The sequence below is a fragment of the Petaurus breviceps genome, unplaced genomic scaffold, assembly GCF_028583685.1.
Source record: "Petaurus breviceps papuanus isolate PSGF00001 unplaced genomic scaffold, PetGlider_PUasm1.0 208, whole genome shotgun sequence".
Lineage (NCBI taxonomy): Eukaryota > Metazoa > Chordata > Mammalia > Diprotodontia > Petauridae > Petaurus > Petaurus breviceps.
In genome coordinates this window covers 29,322,346-29,335,443 of record NW_027185852.1, presented here as the reverse complement: position 1 = coordinate 29,335,443, position 13,098 = coordinate 29,322,346, and the positions used below count along the sequence as shown (strand labels likewise).

General features: G+C 53.8%; 2 protein-coding genes across 2 annotated transcripts in view; one reads left to right on the top strand and one right to left on the bottom strand.

Annotated features, from left to right (window-relative positions):
* The window catches only part of LOC138165383 (phosphatidylinositol 3-kinase regulatory subunit gamma-like), a 61,292-nt gene extending 49,940 nt beyond the window's left edge, over positions 1-11,352 (bottom strand). The window contains exon 1 of the mRNA XM_069093657.1: positions 11,013-11,352. Coding sequence (XP_068949758.1) covers positions 11,013-11,166 — 154 coding nt within the window. The 5' untranslated portion in view covers positions 11,167-11,352. The remainder of the gene's footprint in view (positions 1-11,012) is intronic.
* The window catches only part of LOC138165389 (cytochrome b-c1 complex subunit 6, mitochondrial-like), a 290,341-nt gene that overhangs the window by 64,522 nt on the left and 212,721 nt on the right, over positions 1-13,098 (top strand). The gene's annotated exons all lie outside the window — the stretch shown is intronic.

The following is a 13,098-nucleotide window of genomic DNA, read 5'->3' as shown; positions in this document are numbered from 1 at the left end:
CTGGTATTTTATTCAATAAGAGAAGCTCTACTGAATCTGTCTAGAAGGAGGCCTCCACAGCCCCATCAGGAAATTGTGAGAAGACTAACAGCAGAGAAATGCATTATCCCATAGGAACAAATTTAATTTTTGCAGCTCCTGAGACCCCAAGTTCTAAGCCTAATGTTAACACATTTTCCTCCAAATCACCTGACACCCTGTCCCTACTACTCAAGGTGTCCAAGTTAAGAAAATGGATGAGGGAGTAAATGGGCTAGGTGGTGCAGTAGATAAAGCACTAGCCCTGGAGTCAGGAGGACCTGAGTTCAAATGTGACCTCAGACACTAGCTGTGTGACCCTGGGCAAATCATTTAACCCTGAAAGAAAGAAAGATGAGCAGCCTCAGTTGACAAGCTCCCTTTGCCTACCACGTCAGCCCTAAGGCTATGTAAAACTCTCGGTATGTGTCCCTCCCTTTGTTTGGCAGGTTGTGATCCACCTGCCAAACCCATCCATTGATGCTAATTAAGATTTTTATCTTCTGGCTTGCCTCTGGATTTACTGACCTCCAGTTACATGGACCAAGGTAGGAGGAATTACTCTCCCGGAGGATCCTCAGACCTCTGGGGAGAGGAATTCTCCAACAGAAGCAATACAGAGCAATGAAAGCATAAGAACCTATCTAATGATCACAATAATATAAATGAGGACAAGGCAGCTGATGTTGGATTAAATGTAAGGCCTAAGTCTGGTTCTGGACTAAAACCACCCTCCTGTACTCTAAGCAGAGCCCATCAGATGGAGGTGCTATGAAGTGGGTTTTTTGGAACTGTTTTTCTTTATTTTGAGGGAGAGTGAAGCATGACAGAAAATGACTGGCATAGCTTTTAAAGGGCATTAATAAAGCTTCTTTAAAAATGAAAGAAAGCAGAGGCCACCAAGAACCAGCACAGCATCTGCAAGGGCAGATCATGCCAGACAACAGGTTCCTAAACTGGTGGATCACGAGAAGCCTGTAAATCTAGATGATGACTTGATTTTTAATAAAACACCTTAGGTCACTGGTGCCACCCTCTAGCCAACATGGAGATGGGAGAGGATAATCCAATGAAGTGAATTCAAACAGCTGGGACTGAGGGTCCCAGAGGCTGAGCATTCAAGGGCTACTTTGACCCTACCACCTAGCGTAACCTTCCACCGTTCAAACATGCCAAGTTTTTGATGCTTGGAATTGCCGCTAGCTCCTGCAAAGCTCCTTTTTGCCCTTTCTGACTCTTTCCCCACTTTCGTCTCTGCCTGTGGTAGTCCTCATCCTTTGGACCCAGGCTGCCCCTTTTCCATAATGCCCACCCTCTCTGGTCATAGCACAAAGCTCCTGTTCCTCTCCCTGGGCCCAAATCAGAACTTGAAGGGCCTCAAAAGTCATATGGTGCAAACTGGACCTGACCAAGTCTCACCTTGATGGCATCCCAGATGTTCCAGTTTCCCTTTGGAAAGGCCTCCAGTGAACATGAGCCCATCCCCTCCTAAGGAGGTGGCAGTAGCTGCCCCTCAATTTTAGATAGCTACCACAGGGAGGAAGGTTTCTTAAGCATTAACTCTCAAGGTCAACTTGTCTATGAGTGCTCCAAAGTAACACACATAGATCAAGGGTCTATGTAAGACAGCTAGCTTCCTAGGCACTGGTGGGGAACAAAGAACAAATAAAAACAATGCCTGCCTTCAAGGAGCTTACAATATATAAACAGGTGTGTGTGTGTGTGTGTGTGCGTGTGAGAGAGAGAGAGAGAGAAAGAGAGAGAGAGAGAGACAGAGAGAGAGAGAGAGAGAGAGACAGAGAGACAGAGAGAGACAGAGAGAGACAGAGAGAGATAACTGGAGGAAGAGGGAGAAAGCATTAATGAAGAGTTGGGGGGGAGAGAGTCTGGAAAGGATTCCCACAGAAATCCTAGTAGAAAGCAAAGATGAGGAGGCAGGTCAATCCAGGGGCTAGGGGCAGCCCTGGGGCTCCTGCTTGGCTCTGGGCCTGTTATACTGTTAATCAATGAATAGGACAAAAGCAGAGACATCAGACCTATACAATCTGGAAAGGACAAAGCTAGGAGGGATAACTGATACAATGGATGACAGGACACAAAAAGTCCTGCCAGGTGTGACATGGGAAGAATCTAAGAAGATGAAATTTCATAGGGATAAAGCCTTATATTGGCGTTAAAATCTGAATTCACAAGTGTGAGGTAGGGAAGATATGGCTTGATAGAAAGTTGTCTGAAAAAGATCAGAGGATTTCAGCGACTGGCAGTCCAGCAGGTCAGTGTGATGTGATGTCTGAAGAGCATGAGCATGAGATCTTGAGATGCAGGGGCCCCCTGGCCCTGGCAGCCCACATCTGGACATGGGGTTCAGTCCTGGGCACTCTCATTTAGGACAATCTGGAGAATGATCAGGAGACGGCTAAGAGCTTTAAGACAGAGAACAGACAAGTGGAGTCAGGCGTGAGGGGGGGACAAAATTGAGTCTGAAGACAAATCTGGGGTGCCATGAGAGCTATCTTCAGGTGTCTAAAGGCTGTCACCCAGAAGAAATCAACTTGCTTGCCCCAGGATTCTTTAGAACTAGGAATAATGGGTAGAAACTGCAAAGAAGCAGATTTAGGGTGGATGAAGGAAAACTTCAAAGAAATTAGAGCCGTCCCCAAACGGCTGGGCTGCCTGTGGAGGCAGAGGCAGAGATAGCCTCTGCTGATGTCCCTCAAGAAAGCTGGATAGATGGCTGCCTGGCACCTGGGCTTTGAGGCCCGGCCATCTCTGAAGGTCTCCAACGGTGAGAAATGCAGAACAACAGACAAAAGGCTTCTTTCTTCCAGCATTAGGTGGGAGGTGGCTAGGAGCTGTGGTGGAATGATAAAGGAGAAAATGGCCAGCAGAGGACCAGAGACTTTGGGAGCTCCAATGACCCTGGGCAGGCTGGCCAGTCAGCGGCCATGAAGACTGGCTGGATCACTGGCTGCTGGGACAGAAGGGACAAAGGAAAGGGATGAGCCGGAGGGAGAGACTACTGTAGGGTTACAGCTTCCCCATGAACCTACAATCCTGACTCACTTTATTGGACAGACTTTTTCCATCTGGCTTGTTCCAAGAGGACTTAGCTTGCCACTTTCAGAGGGCTCCTTCTGGCCATGGAGGGGTAAGGACCAGGCCTAGGGTGACATTTAGCAGAAAGACCTCTGAGCACCAGCCTGGACCACCTTGGTTCCCCAGCCCATGGCCTGGCAGCTTCTGAGGACAATGGCTGTTCACCTTCCCTTACTAGAGGAAGCTCTGTATGGAAGACATATTGTGATACCTGCTGCTGCCCCAGAATTCAACCTTACCTCCTCACAGTCTTCAGTCTCATGGAGAAGCCTCCCCCTATTTCACACAAAAACGATCCTTCCCTTGAACAGAGGAGAAAAGCTACACCGGCCCCGCCGCAAGGGCCGTTGGCTGACCCCTGGTCACAGGGGGCCTCAGCTCTTCAATGGGAGACTTGGCAGATAGCAGGGTCTGGGCTCCGTGGGGCTCTCTATGCAGCCTGCCCACCCTCTCGCACCATGTGGGCCCCTGCTGATGGAGGGCTCTAGGACAGCTGGGTCAATGCTCCCCAATAGCCCTTTGTGTGGCTTTAGAGGTGCTGGGAAGGAAACCCTTCTCTCTGGCTGGTCTAGCCCCTTGAGGGCCAGCTTAAGTCAGGTAAATGCCCTCTGAAGTCCAAGAGGAACAATCTAAGATCCCAGATATCAGGTGCCATGTTGTTTGGAAGGGCTTCAGCAGGGACAGAGCCCCAAATTAGGGCCAGGCCCCTGGGGTCTGCTCTGGCTCCGCCCCTCACCAGCCATCCTTTCTGGCCTCAATTTCCTCATCTAGAAAACAATAGCTAGCATTTCTTTCGTGGGTCAAGGTTCCTAAAACACTGTGTTACCTCATTTGATTAAAAACGATGACAGTATTTGCAGCATTCATCACAGGGCTGTTCTGAGGAAAGTACTTTGTAAACTAAGATGTCACCACGCAGAGATACAGGCATTCTAGAACCATAATGCACGGCATATATATGTATGTACAGGCGCATACATGTACACACACATACACCTTTTTTTTTTTAAAAGCAATCGGGGGTTAAGTAACTTGCTCAAGGTTACACCACCAGTTATTTCTGGGTGTGGTGCTAAGTATCTGAGCCCAGATTTGATCCCCAGGTCATCCTGACACTGGAGCTGGTGCTCTTACTCGCTGAGCCACCTGGCTGCCCTTAAGCAATTGGAGTTAAGTAACTTGCTCAAGGTTACACAGCCAGGTGTTTCTGGGTGGGTGCTAAGTGTTTGAGCCCAGATTCGATCCCCAGGTCATCCCAACATTGGAGCCGGTGCTCTTACTCTCTGTGCTACCTGGCCGCTCCATATACCTTACTTTCAAAATAAACATGGTCATGGACCCACGGAATTAAGTAATTAATAAGCACCCACTATGCACCTACTATGCGTCAGGCACGTGCTTAAAAATATTATTTCATTTGCTCTAACCCTCACAATGACTGCAGGAGGTCAGTGTTATTATTATCCTCATTTCACTGTTGAGGAAACCGAGCCAGGCAGGGGGAAGTAACTTGTCCAGGGTATATCAGGGATCCTGAAAACCTGCATTCAAATCCAGCCTCAGATCCTTCCAGACTGTGCTTTTGTCCTATTCGTTGATTAACAGTATAACAGGCCCAGAGCCAAGCAGGAGCCCCAGGGCTGCCCCTAGCCCCTGGATTGACCTGCCTCCTCATCTTTGCTTTCTACTAGGATTTCTGTGGGAATCCTTTGAATGCAAGTTTTCAGGATCCCAGCTCTACCAGTAAGTAATACAATGCTGCTACTAAGCCATTACACCGGTGTGCTGTCACACAGTAAAAGTACCTGATAAAATTCTGAGATTTAGTTAGCAGACGAAATAAAGAGCAATTGGGGCTGAGGCCATCAAGAAAGGCAGACCCGGACCCAGGCCTGGCCCAGAAGGAGCTCCCATTCTGCGGAAAGGCCCTCACCGAGGCTGGCCCAGCTGGCCTCCCATCACTGCCTCCCCAAATGAGCCGTACTACTGGGGATGGTTTCCTCCAAGCACAGGGGGCCAGCCCTCCTGTCCTCCTCTGACCCAGTCCCACACATCCCAGTGCCTTCAGCTGAGGCCTCCAGGGCCTGGGCTCTTAAGGTCACTTGTCAATGTCCTTCCTCAAATGTCATGCTCCAGATCCATTCCGACCTGGAAGGAGCAGCTTGGGACTTTCACTGCCCAGGTTCTGGATATGAGACCTCTTTTGAATGAGGCAGCCTTGAAAAATAATCACACCGGTTTCTGGGCTGCCATACTCTGCCACTGACTCACACTAAGCAATCAAGTCTGCCCACCACCCATGCCCAACAGCCCCCAACCCAGCTGGCATTCGGGAGGTCCAGGTCACAGCCTTTAGAGCTGCAAGGGACTGGCCCAAAGGTTAGCTCACCCAACTCCCTCAATCGACAGAGAAAGAAATGAAGGTCCAGAAATATGAAAGGATCTGTTTGAGATCCCACAGCTGACAAGTAGTAGGGAGTGGGAGCCAAGAAAGGAGATAGGGTCTGTTAGTCAGTCAGCAAGCATTTATTAACCACCTACTGTGTGCTAGGCATTGAAGATATGAGGCAAAAGACAGTCCTAGCTGGGTGGCTAGGTGGTGCAGTGAATAGAGCACCCTCCCTGGAGTCAGGAGGGCCTGAGTTCAAACCCGGCCTCAGACACTTGACACACTTACTAGCCATGTGACCTTGGGCAAGTCACTTAACCCCAATTGCTCTCCAAAAAAAAAGAAAGAAAAAAAGACAAGTCCCAGCTCTGGAGGAGCTCACAATGGAATAAGGGAAAACAAATGCCAGCAACTGTGTACAAAGAGGATATAGACAGGATACACGGCAAACAATCAACAGAGGGAAAGCCCCGGAATTAAGAGTTGAGAAAGGCTTCCTACAGAAGATGTGTCTGCATCCCTAGCTCAGGAGCCCCTGACAAGAACAATTCTTTACCACCCAGGCAGAGAATCCATTAGGTCTCTTTTTTCAACTCCACCTGGCTGCCACTTCCCTCACTGCCTTCAAGTGCCCCCTACAGCCCCATCTCCTACAGGGGTGTGTGTGTGTTTGTGTTTTGGGGGGGTGCTTCGGGGGTGTAAGGGTTGGACTGAAAAATGTGTGTGTGTGTGGGGGGGGTAGGTTTTGAAAGCCTTGGAACAACACCAAATAGAGGATTTTATCATTTATCCTGGAGGTGATAGGCAGCCCTGTGTGTGTATGTGTGTATATGTGTGTGTGACATAATTAGATCTGTGTTTGAGGAAAATTCCTTCGTGGTTGAATGGAGGATGGTCTGTAGTGGGGAGAGACTTGGGGCAGGCAGATGCCCCAGCAGCCATTGTGATGGTCCAGGCTGAGGTGATGAAACCTTGTACCAGGGGGTGGCAACGTCAGAGGAGAGATGCTGGAAGGGTGAAGTCGACAGGCCTCGACAACAGATGGAATATGAGGTGGCTGGAAGGATGGTGTTGCCCTCAACAATAAGGGAAAGTTTGGAAGTGGGGAGGGCTTGGGGGAAAGACAATGAGTTCAGTTTTGGTGAAGTTGAGGTTAAGAAGTCTACTGGACATCCCATTTAAGATGTCTAATAGGCATTTGGAGATGGGAGACTGGATGTCAGCAGAAAGCTTAGAGCTGGACAAGGAGATCTGAGAATCATGAGAATTACAAGGCCTTCTGCAAATGCATGCAGATCACTGACAAAGAGCCCGATGCAGTCATCACCAGATAGGGAGCCTCAGGATGCACAGCCATAAATAGCCTGGGGTGATGAAAGCACAGAACTAGGCGGAATCCTGGGTCTAGGCTAATGTGGTGACCTTAGACAAGTTACTTCCCTTTGGGGCAGAATCAGTCAAGTCTCCTCCTAAACTATCTGGCTCAGCTTAGGAGTAAAGCTTACCTCACCTGAAGCAGGAAAGTGTATGCAGATGAGACAGGCCTGGAAAGAGCTGTAGATAAGCTGGGCTCTCTCTGCCCCCTTCAAGAGGAAGCCCTGCCAGGTACCCTGGCTATGAGAGGCTCCGTGGCTTCCCTAGGATCACAAAGCTAACAAGTATTAGAGGTGGGCAGGATTTGAACCAAGGTCTGACTCAAATCCAGCTCTTTTCAATGTAGCAGCAGCCACTTTTTCTGTGGTACAGTAGATGGAGCTCTGGAAGACCTGAGGTCAAATCCTGTCTCAGACACTTACTGTGTGACCCTGGGCAAGTCGATTAACTTCTGCCTGCCTCAGTTTCCTTATCTGTAAAATGGGGATCATAATAGTACCTAGCTCCAAGGATTTTTGTGAAGATCAAATGAGATAAATAACATTTGTTAAGTGCTTTACAAACCTTAAAGCTTTACCTGAATGCTTGCTGATATTATTACTAACACTGTAATCTCTGACAATGACCAAGCTAGCTATGAAATTTTTATCTAACCGTAGCCACTAAATTTCCACCAGTCATATAACCTTGATCTCAGCAACCTGGCTTCCAACCCTTCTCAGACCCTGTAACTAGGCTCCTATTTTCAACAATTCCTCAATTCCTGGGGGCACTTTTTGTCTCCCCCCCATCCCCCAGCCTCCTCCTTTGCTAAGTCTATAAAGGACAGAGAGGGAACAATGCAGCTTACGCAATGTAAAGCTGGAGAGTCCCTAACCTTGCTTTATTAGCCGGGGCACACACCAATGATACGCTCATTTCTGGTCCCATAAACCACAAATACATTTAAGAGATGAGAGTCTTTTCTGTTGGGAGAAAACAAAGAAGGAAAATAGCCACAATGACCAATAGCTCTTGCAAACCTGACTAAACATTCCTGAACTGTCCCTGCCATCAATCCACGACTGAAGATTTAATAAAGGAGAATTCTAGGACTCAAGCAAGAGAAAAAGCAAAATGCCCGACAGGAATAAAAAAGGAAGATTAATTTAAAGCCAGGAGGTATTTATATGGTTCTGAAATATGAATTAGAGACTGACCCATTTTCGGACTAGGCAGACAACTAATCAAACAAACAAAGCTAGCACAATTCTCATGTATCACCGATGGACAGCAAGGCCAGGAGAAAGGCTTTGGGGGCGCTTCCATCCCTTGGACACCTACACCTCTTTCAGACCTCCGGAGAAAACCGCACAAGGGCACCTGGTCTGCTACAATATCAGAGTCAATGAAGTTCCTATATCCTGCAGGTTTAGCCTCAGCACATTAAACCACACACACACACACACACACACACACAATTCATGGGGAACAAAAACAGGGAATCAGAAGGACCCCCCAACTTGTCCAAAATCGAAAGAATCAAGTCCCATCGACACAGATAGATGACTGTCCCGTGGATAAGCTGGAAAAAGAAAAAGAAACTCCCCCTCCTTCCCCATCCCCCTTCGCCGGCCACTTTTCAGATTCCCTTTCCTGTCCCCCTCCTAGTGGAGAGACCCATAAAGAAAGAGAACCTGGAAGGCAGGGCCTGGGACAAAGCTTTACAAAGTGCCCATGGTGACCGGCTGGGCTGGCCACGGGCCGCTGCAAAGGTCTCCGTGCCTCTCCCGACCTCCGGAAGAATCAAAGTGGCATGAATGTCAGGTGGGGCCCCAGGCTGAAGTGGGAACCCGGGATGGCAGGCAGATCCTGGGGAGAACGGCGGAGGGGGAGGAGAGGGGGAGGGGAGGCGGGAGAGGGAGGAGACCGCCACGAAGAAAAGCCCTTCCACTATCTCCAGCCTCAGCCGAGAGCGTACTCTCCCTGCACCCCACAAAGGAAAGAAGTCAGCGCCCAACTGCACGTACGAGCAAGCACTTAAGAAAGCTAAAGAAAGGAAGGGGGGGCTGTTGCCACACCCCGGCCCGAAGACGTGCCCCGCCTCAGCCCCACCCCAGCCCCAGGCCCCCCTCCCCTCCCAGGGAGATTGTCAAATCCTAGGGCTTGGGACAGGTACCTAAAATCAGGAGAGGAGGTGGCAAATGGAGTAAGGGGGGGAGGGGGAGGCCGCGCCCACCCCCTCACCCCAACTCTGCCATGCCCTGCCCAGCCTGCCGAGTCCCCCCAGCACAGCCGAAGTCCAGGATCTCCCTTCAAACTTTGGGAGCCCGGCCGGGGCGGCAGGCTGCTCTCTAACTACCGACCCTGGGGACGCTGGAGAAAGAAAGGAAGGAGGGGCCGGCGTCGTGCACCTGAACGGCCCACCTCCGTTCGGAGGGGGTAAGCTCAAAGGAGCTGGGGCACCCCTTCCTCCCTCCCGACGGTCTGTCCCGGGCCCCCTGGGAGGTTCTATCTGATAATGGAAGCCCCACGGGCTGGCGGCGCAGGGAGGGCATCGTCTCCTCCCTTCCTGCTAGTCCCCAGCGCCCTCTTCGAACCTGAAGGGTCCATTTTGAGACGGATGAGTAGGGTTTCACCCCCCCCCCCCGCCAAGTGGTTCCCAGTCTTATCCCTGGACCTGGAGGGTATATGTCGAGGAAGGAAATGAGCTTGGTCGACCTGGGCATCGTCCTCCCGGAGTAGCCCCTATCCCACACCAATCTCTAAGTAGACAAGCTCCAAGGAGCCTGACATCACCCCCTCCAGTCAGTCCCCAAGCCCCTCCACGGAGAATCGCCCCCCCCAAGCCCTTTCCCCCTCTCCGAAGCTGAGGAGGGGCATCTAAAAGAGCCCGACACCATTCTCCTTCTGTCCCAGCCCCCTGGGGGAGGGGAGGTGTCCATCTCGATTCAGAAAAAGAGGTCGGAGGAGCTGGGCATCCTATAGCCCGAGCCCCCTCCCCACCGCACAGTGAAGGGGGGGGCATCTCGATGCAGAAGATGAGCTCATCGTAGCAGGGCACTCGCCTCCCTTGTCCCTGCACCTGGGAGTGGGGGTGTCCATCTCCACGTAGAAGATGAACTGAACGAACTCTTAGGAGCAGCAGGGCATCCTCCCCGCCTCCCCGCAGCTAGTCCCCCTCCCCCCTGCAGCCCGATATCCCGCCCCCCCTCCCTGCCCCGTCCATCTCAACGTAAAAGATGAGCTCAGGGAAGCAGGGTATCCTTCCCCCTCCCCCTCTGCAGCCCGCTCCCCCTGCACCTGGGGGGGGGGTCCGTCTCGGAGTAGATGAGCTCATCGGAGCACAGCATCCTTCTCCCCTCCCCTTCCAGTCAGCCCCCCCCTCCAGCGGCCCCCTCCCCGAACTTGGGGGGGGTGTTCATCTCAGTCTAGAAGAGCAGATTGTGCTTCGCTGCCCCCCCCCCCAGCCTTCGTCCGGGTCCCGATTTCTCCCCCGCTCCCTGCACCTGGGGGGGGGTCCCTCTTGATGTAGAAGATGAGCTCAGCGGAGCACTGCACCCTCCTCCCCTCCCCTTCCAGCCAGTTCCTCCCTCCAGCAGCCCCCTCCCCGCACCTGGGGGAGGGAGGTCCATCTCGACCTAGAAGATGAGCTGGACAGAGCAAGACATCGTCGTCCTCGCCCCCCCTCCCCGCACCTGAGAAGAGGGAGGGGGGGTCCATCTCGATGTCGAAGATGAGCTCAGCGGAGTAGGACACTGTCCCCTCCCCCTCCAGCTGGTCCCCATCCCCCATCCCTCACCTGAGGGGGGGGTTCACTTCGCTGTATTGGATGAGCCCGACGGAGCAGGACCTTGTCCTCCCCCCTGCCGCCCCCCTCCCCCTCTCCCCCCCAACAGTACCCCGTCCCCCTCCCTCCTCCCTTCGGCACTGGCGGGGGGGGGGGTTCCCTCTCGATTTCTTAGAAGAGATCGGCGGGGTAGGACGTCGTCCCCTTTCCCCCTCCCGCGGTCCCCCCCGTTCCCCTCCCTCCCCAGCACCTGGGGGGTCCATCTCGCTGCATTCGAGGAGCTCGGCGGGGCAGGACGACGTCCCCTCTCCCCCTGCCGGCAGCCCCCGGCCCTCCCCCCCCGTGCACGGTCCCCCTCCCCCGCACCTGGGGGGTCCATCTCGATGTAGAAGATGAGCTCAGTGGAGTAGGGCATGGTCACGTCCCTCCAGTCTTCGCCTTCGCCTCCCTCGCCGCCTTCGCCTTCGCCTTCGCCTTCGCCAGCGTCCTCGCGCTCCATGCCCCAAGGCGGCGTATACATTGCTGTCCCGCTGGGGCTGGCCGCGCTACTCCGCTCCCCACACGTACGCCACCCCGGGCTCGCCGCCCGATCTCGGCCCCGGCCCGGCTGCAGTCCCAGCTCCGGCTCCGGCTCCGGCCACTAGAGTTTCATTTTAACGGCGCGGAGGGAGGGGAGGGAGGGGAGTGGACAGCTCGCCCGCCCTCCCCCCCGGCCCGGCCCCGCCTCCCGCCTAGGAAAGACCAATGCAGCACCGGCTGGGGGGGACAGGGGGGAGGGGAGCACGGGCTGTCCCTATCTTGAATTGCAGGAGCCCCTCTAGGAGGCCACATCAAAGTTCAAATAGAGGGATATGTAGGGAAAACTGCCTCCAAAGGAGGGACTTTCCAGGTCGGCCTCCCCTATCAGCCAATTCCTTCTGCGGTTCAACCCCCCGAAGTGGAGTGCGGTGGTACAACCCAAGAACTGGCTAGGCGCCGGGCGCTGGGGCCGGGAGACTGGGAGCCGCGGGGGGAGGGCGGGGGCAGAGCGGAGCGCCGTGATTGGTAGAGGCTGGTTGCCGGAGCCGGGAGCCTGCGTCTTTTGTCTGCCTTGCTCCAGGAGAGGCCGCGCGAGGCGGCTGCGCGCCCGGCAGTGGGCCAATCAGAAGGCGGCCGGCGCCGGCCGGTGTGCAGCTGATTGGTCGGGATCCCAGTTACCAAGCGGGACAAAGGCAGAAGGGGCGGGCCCCGGGAGGGGGCGGGGGAGGTGGCCCGGCCCTGAGAGCGCGGCTCAGCTCGGCTGGCTCAGCCCGATGCGCTGGGGGCTCCTGCTGCCCGGAGACAGCGAGCAGCAGAGGGGGCGGGGCCGGCCTGAGAGCCGGGCCGGGCCGGGCGGGGCGGGGCGGAGCTAGCGGAAGAGCAGAGCTCGTGCTAGTGCTGCCTGGAGACAGAGGCTGAGGGGCGGGAGCAAGAGAGGCAGCCCCCCACCCCGCCCCAGCACACAGACATGTACGTGCATGTATATCCCTGTGCGCTGCACACGCATGGCACACGCATGTGCACGTCCGCAGGACACCACGATGACATATTGTTCATTGTCCAGGCACCCTTCTGCTGTGCCTTGCACACGCATGACACAAGCCTGTATATGGGCTCCCGAGCACCCACACACGGTGCCCGTACGAGTTTCATTGTCCAGACGTGTCCCCCCAGCTGTGTGCACGAACACACATCCACACGCCATGCCACCCCCGGTGCGTTCTGTCCAGACATCTCTGCTCCCTCCGTTCGCAGGCACCTGCACACTGCGCCCTGTACAGTACACGGGTGTACACCCAACACACACGAGCATGTATGCAGACACACGTACACACTCCACACAGGTGAGTACACACATCACGACGTGTATATTACACGTGTGCATGCACAGCCAGCACCAAGAGTACATACATGATATATACACCGCACACACACAGAGCAGCCCACAGGGTCTCTTGCTCTTGGTGCCCTGGGACTCTTCCTGGACCCAGGTGTTCGAACTGCCAGGACCAGCCCTCCTTCCTTCTGGAGGAGGCCCGGAATGAGAAGCGGCCTGAGCTCTCAAAGCTTGCAGCTCAGCTCTGGACAGAAGTCCCGAGTAGATCCGAAAGGCTTCCCAACTGGAGCTGTCCACTAGCTGGGGAAGGGAGGGGTGGCCTGAACCGAGAGCCCTTATCCCTTTTCCTCAGCTCTGGGCTCCCCCGTCGGGTTTCCGAAACCAAAAAGTCTTGGAACGGGGAGAGAGACACAGAGAGAGAGACAGAGAGAGAGAGAGAGAGAGAGAGAGAGAGAGAGAGAGAGAGAGAGAGAGAGAGAGAGAGAGAGAGAGAGAGAGAGAGAGAGAGAGAGAGAGGGAGAGAGAGAGAGAGAGAGAGAGAGAGAGAGAGAGAGAGAGACAGAGAGAGAGACAGAGAGAGACAGAGAGAGAGAGAGA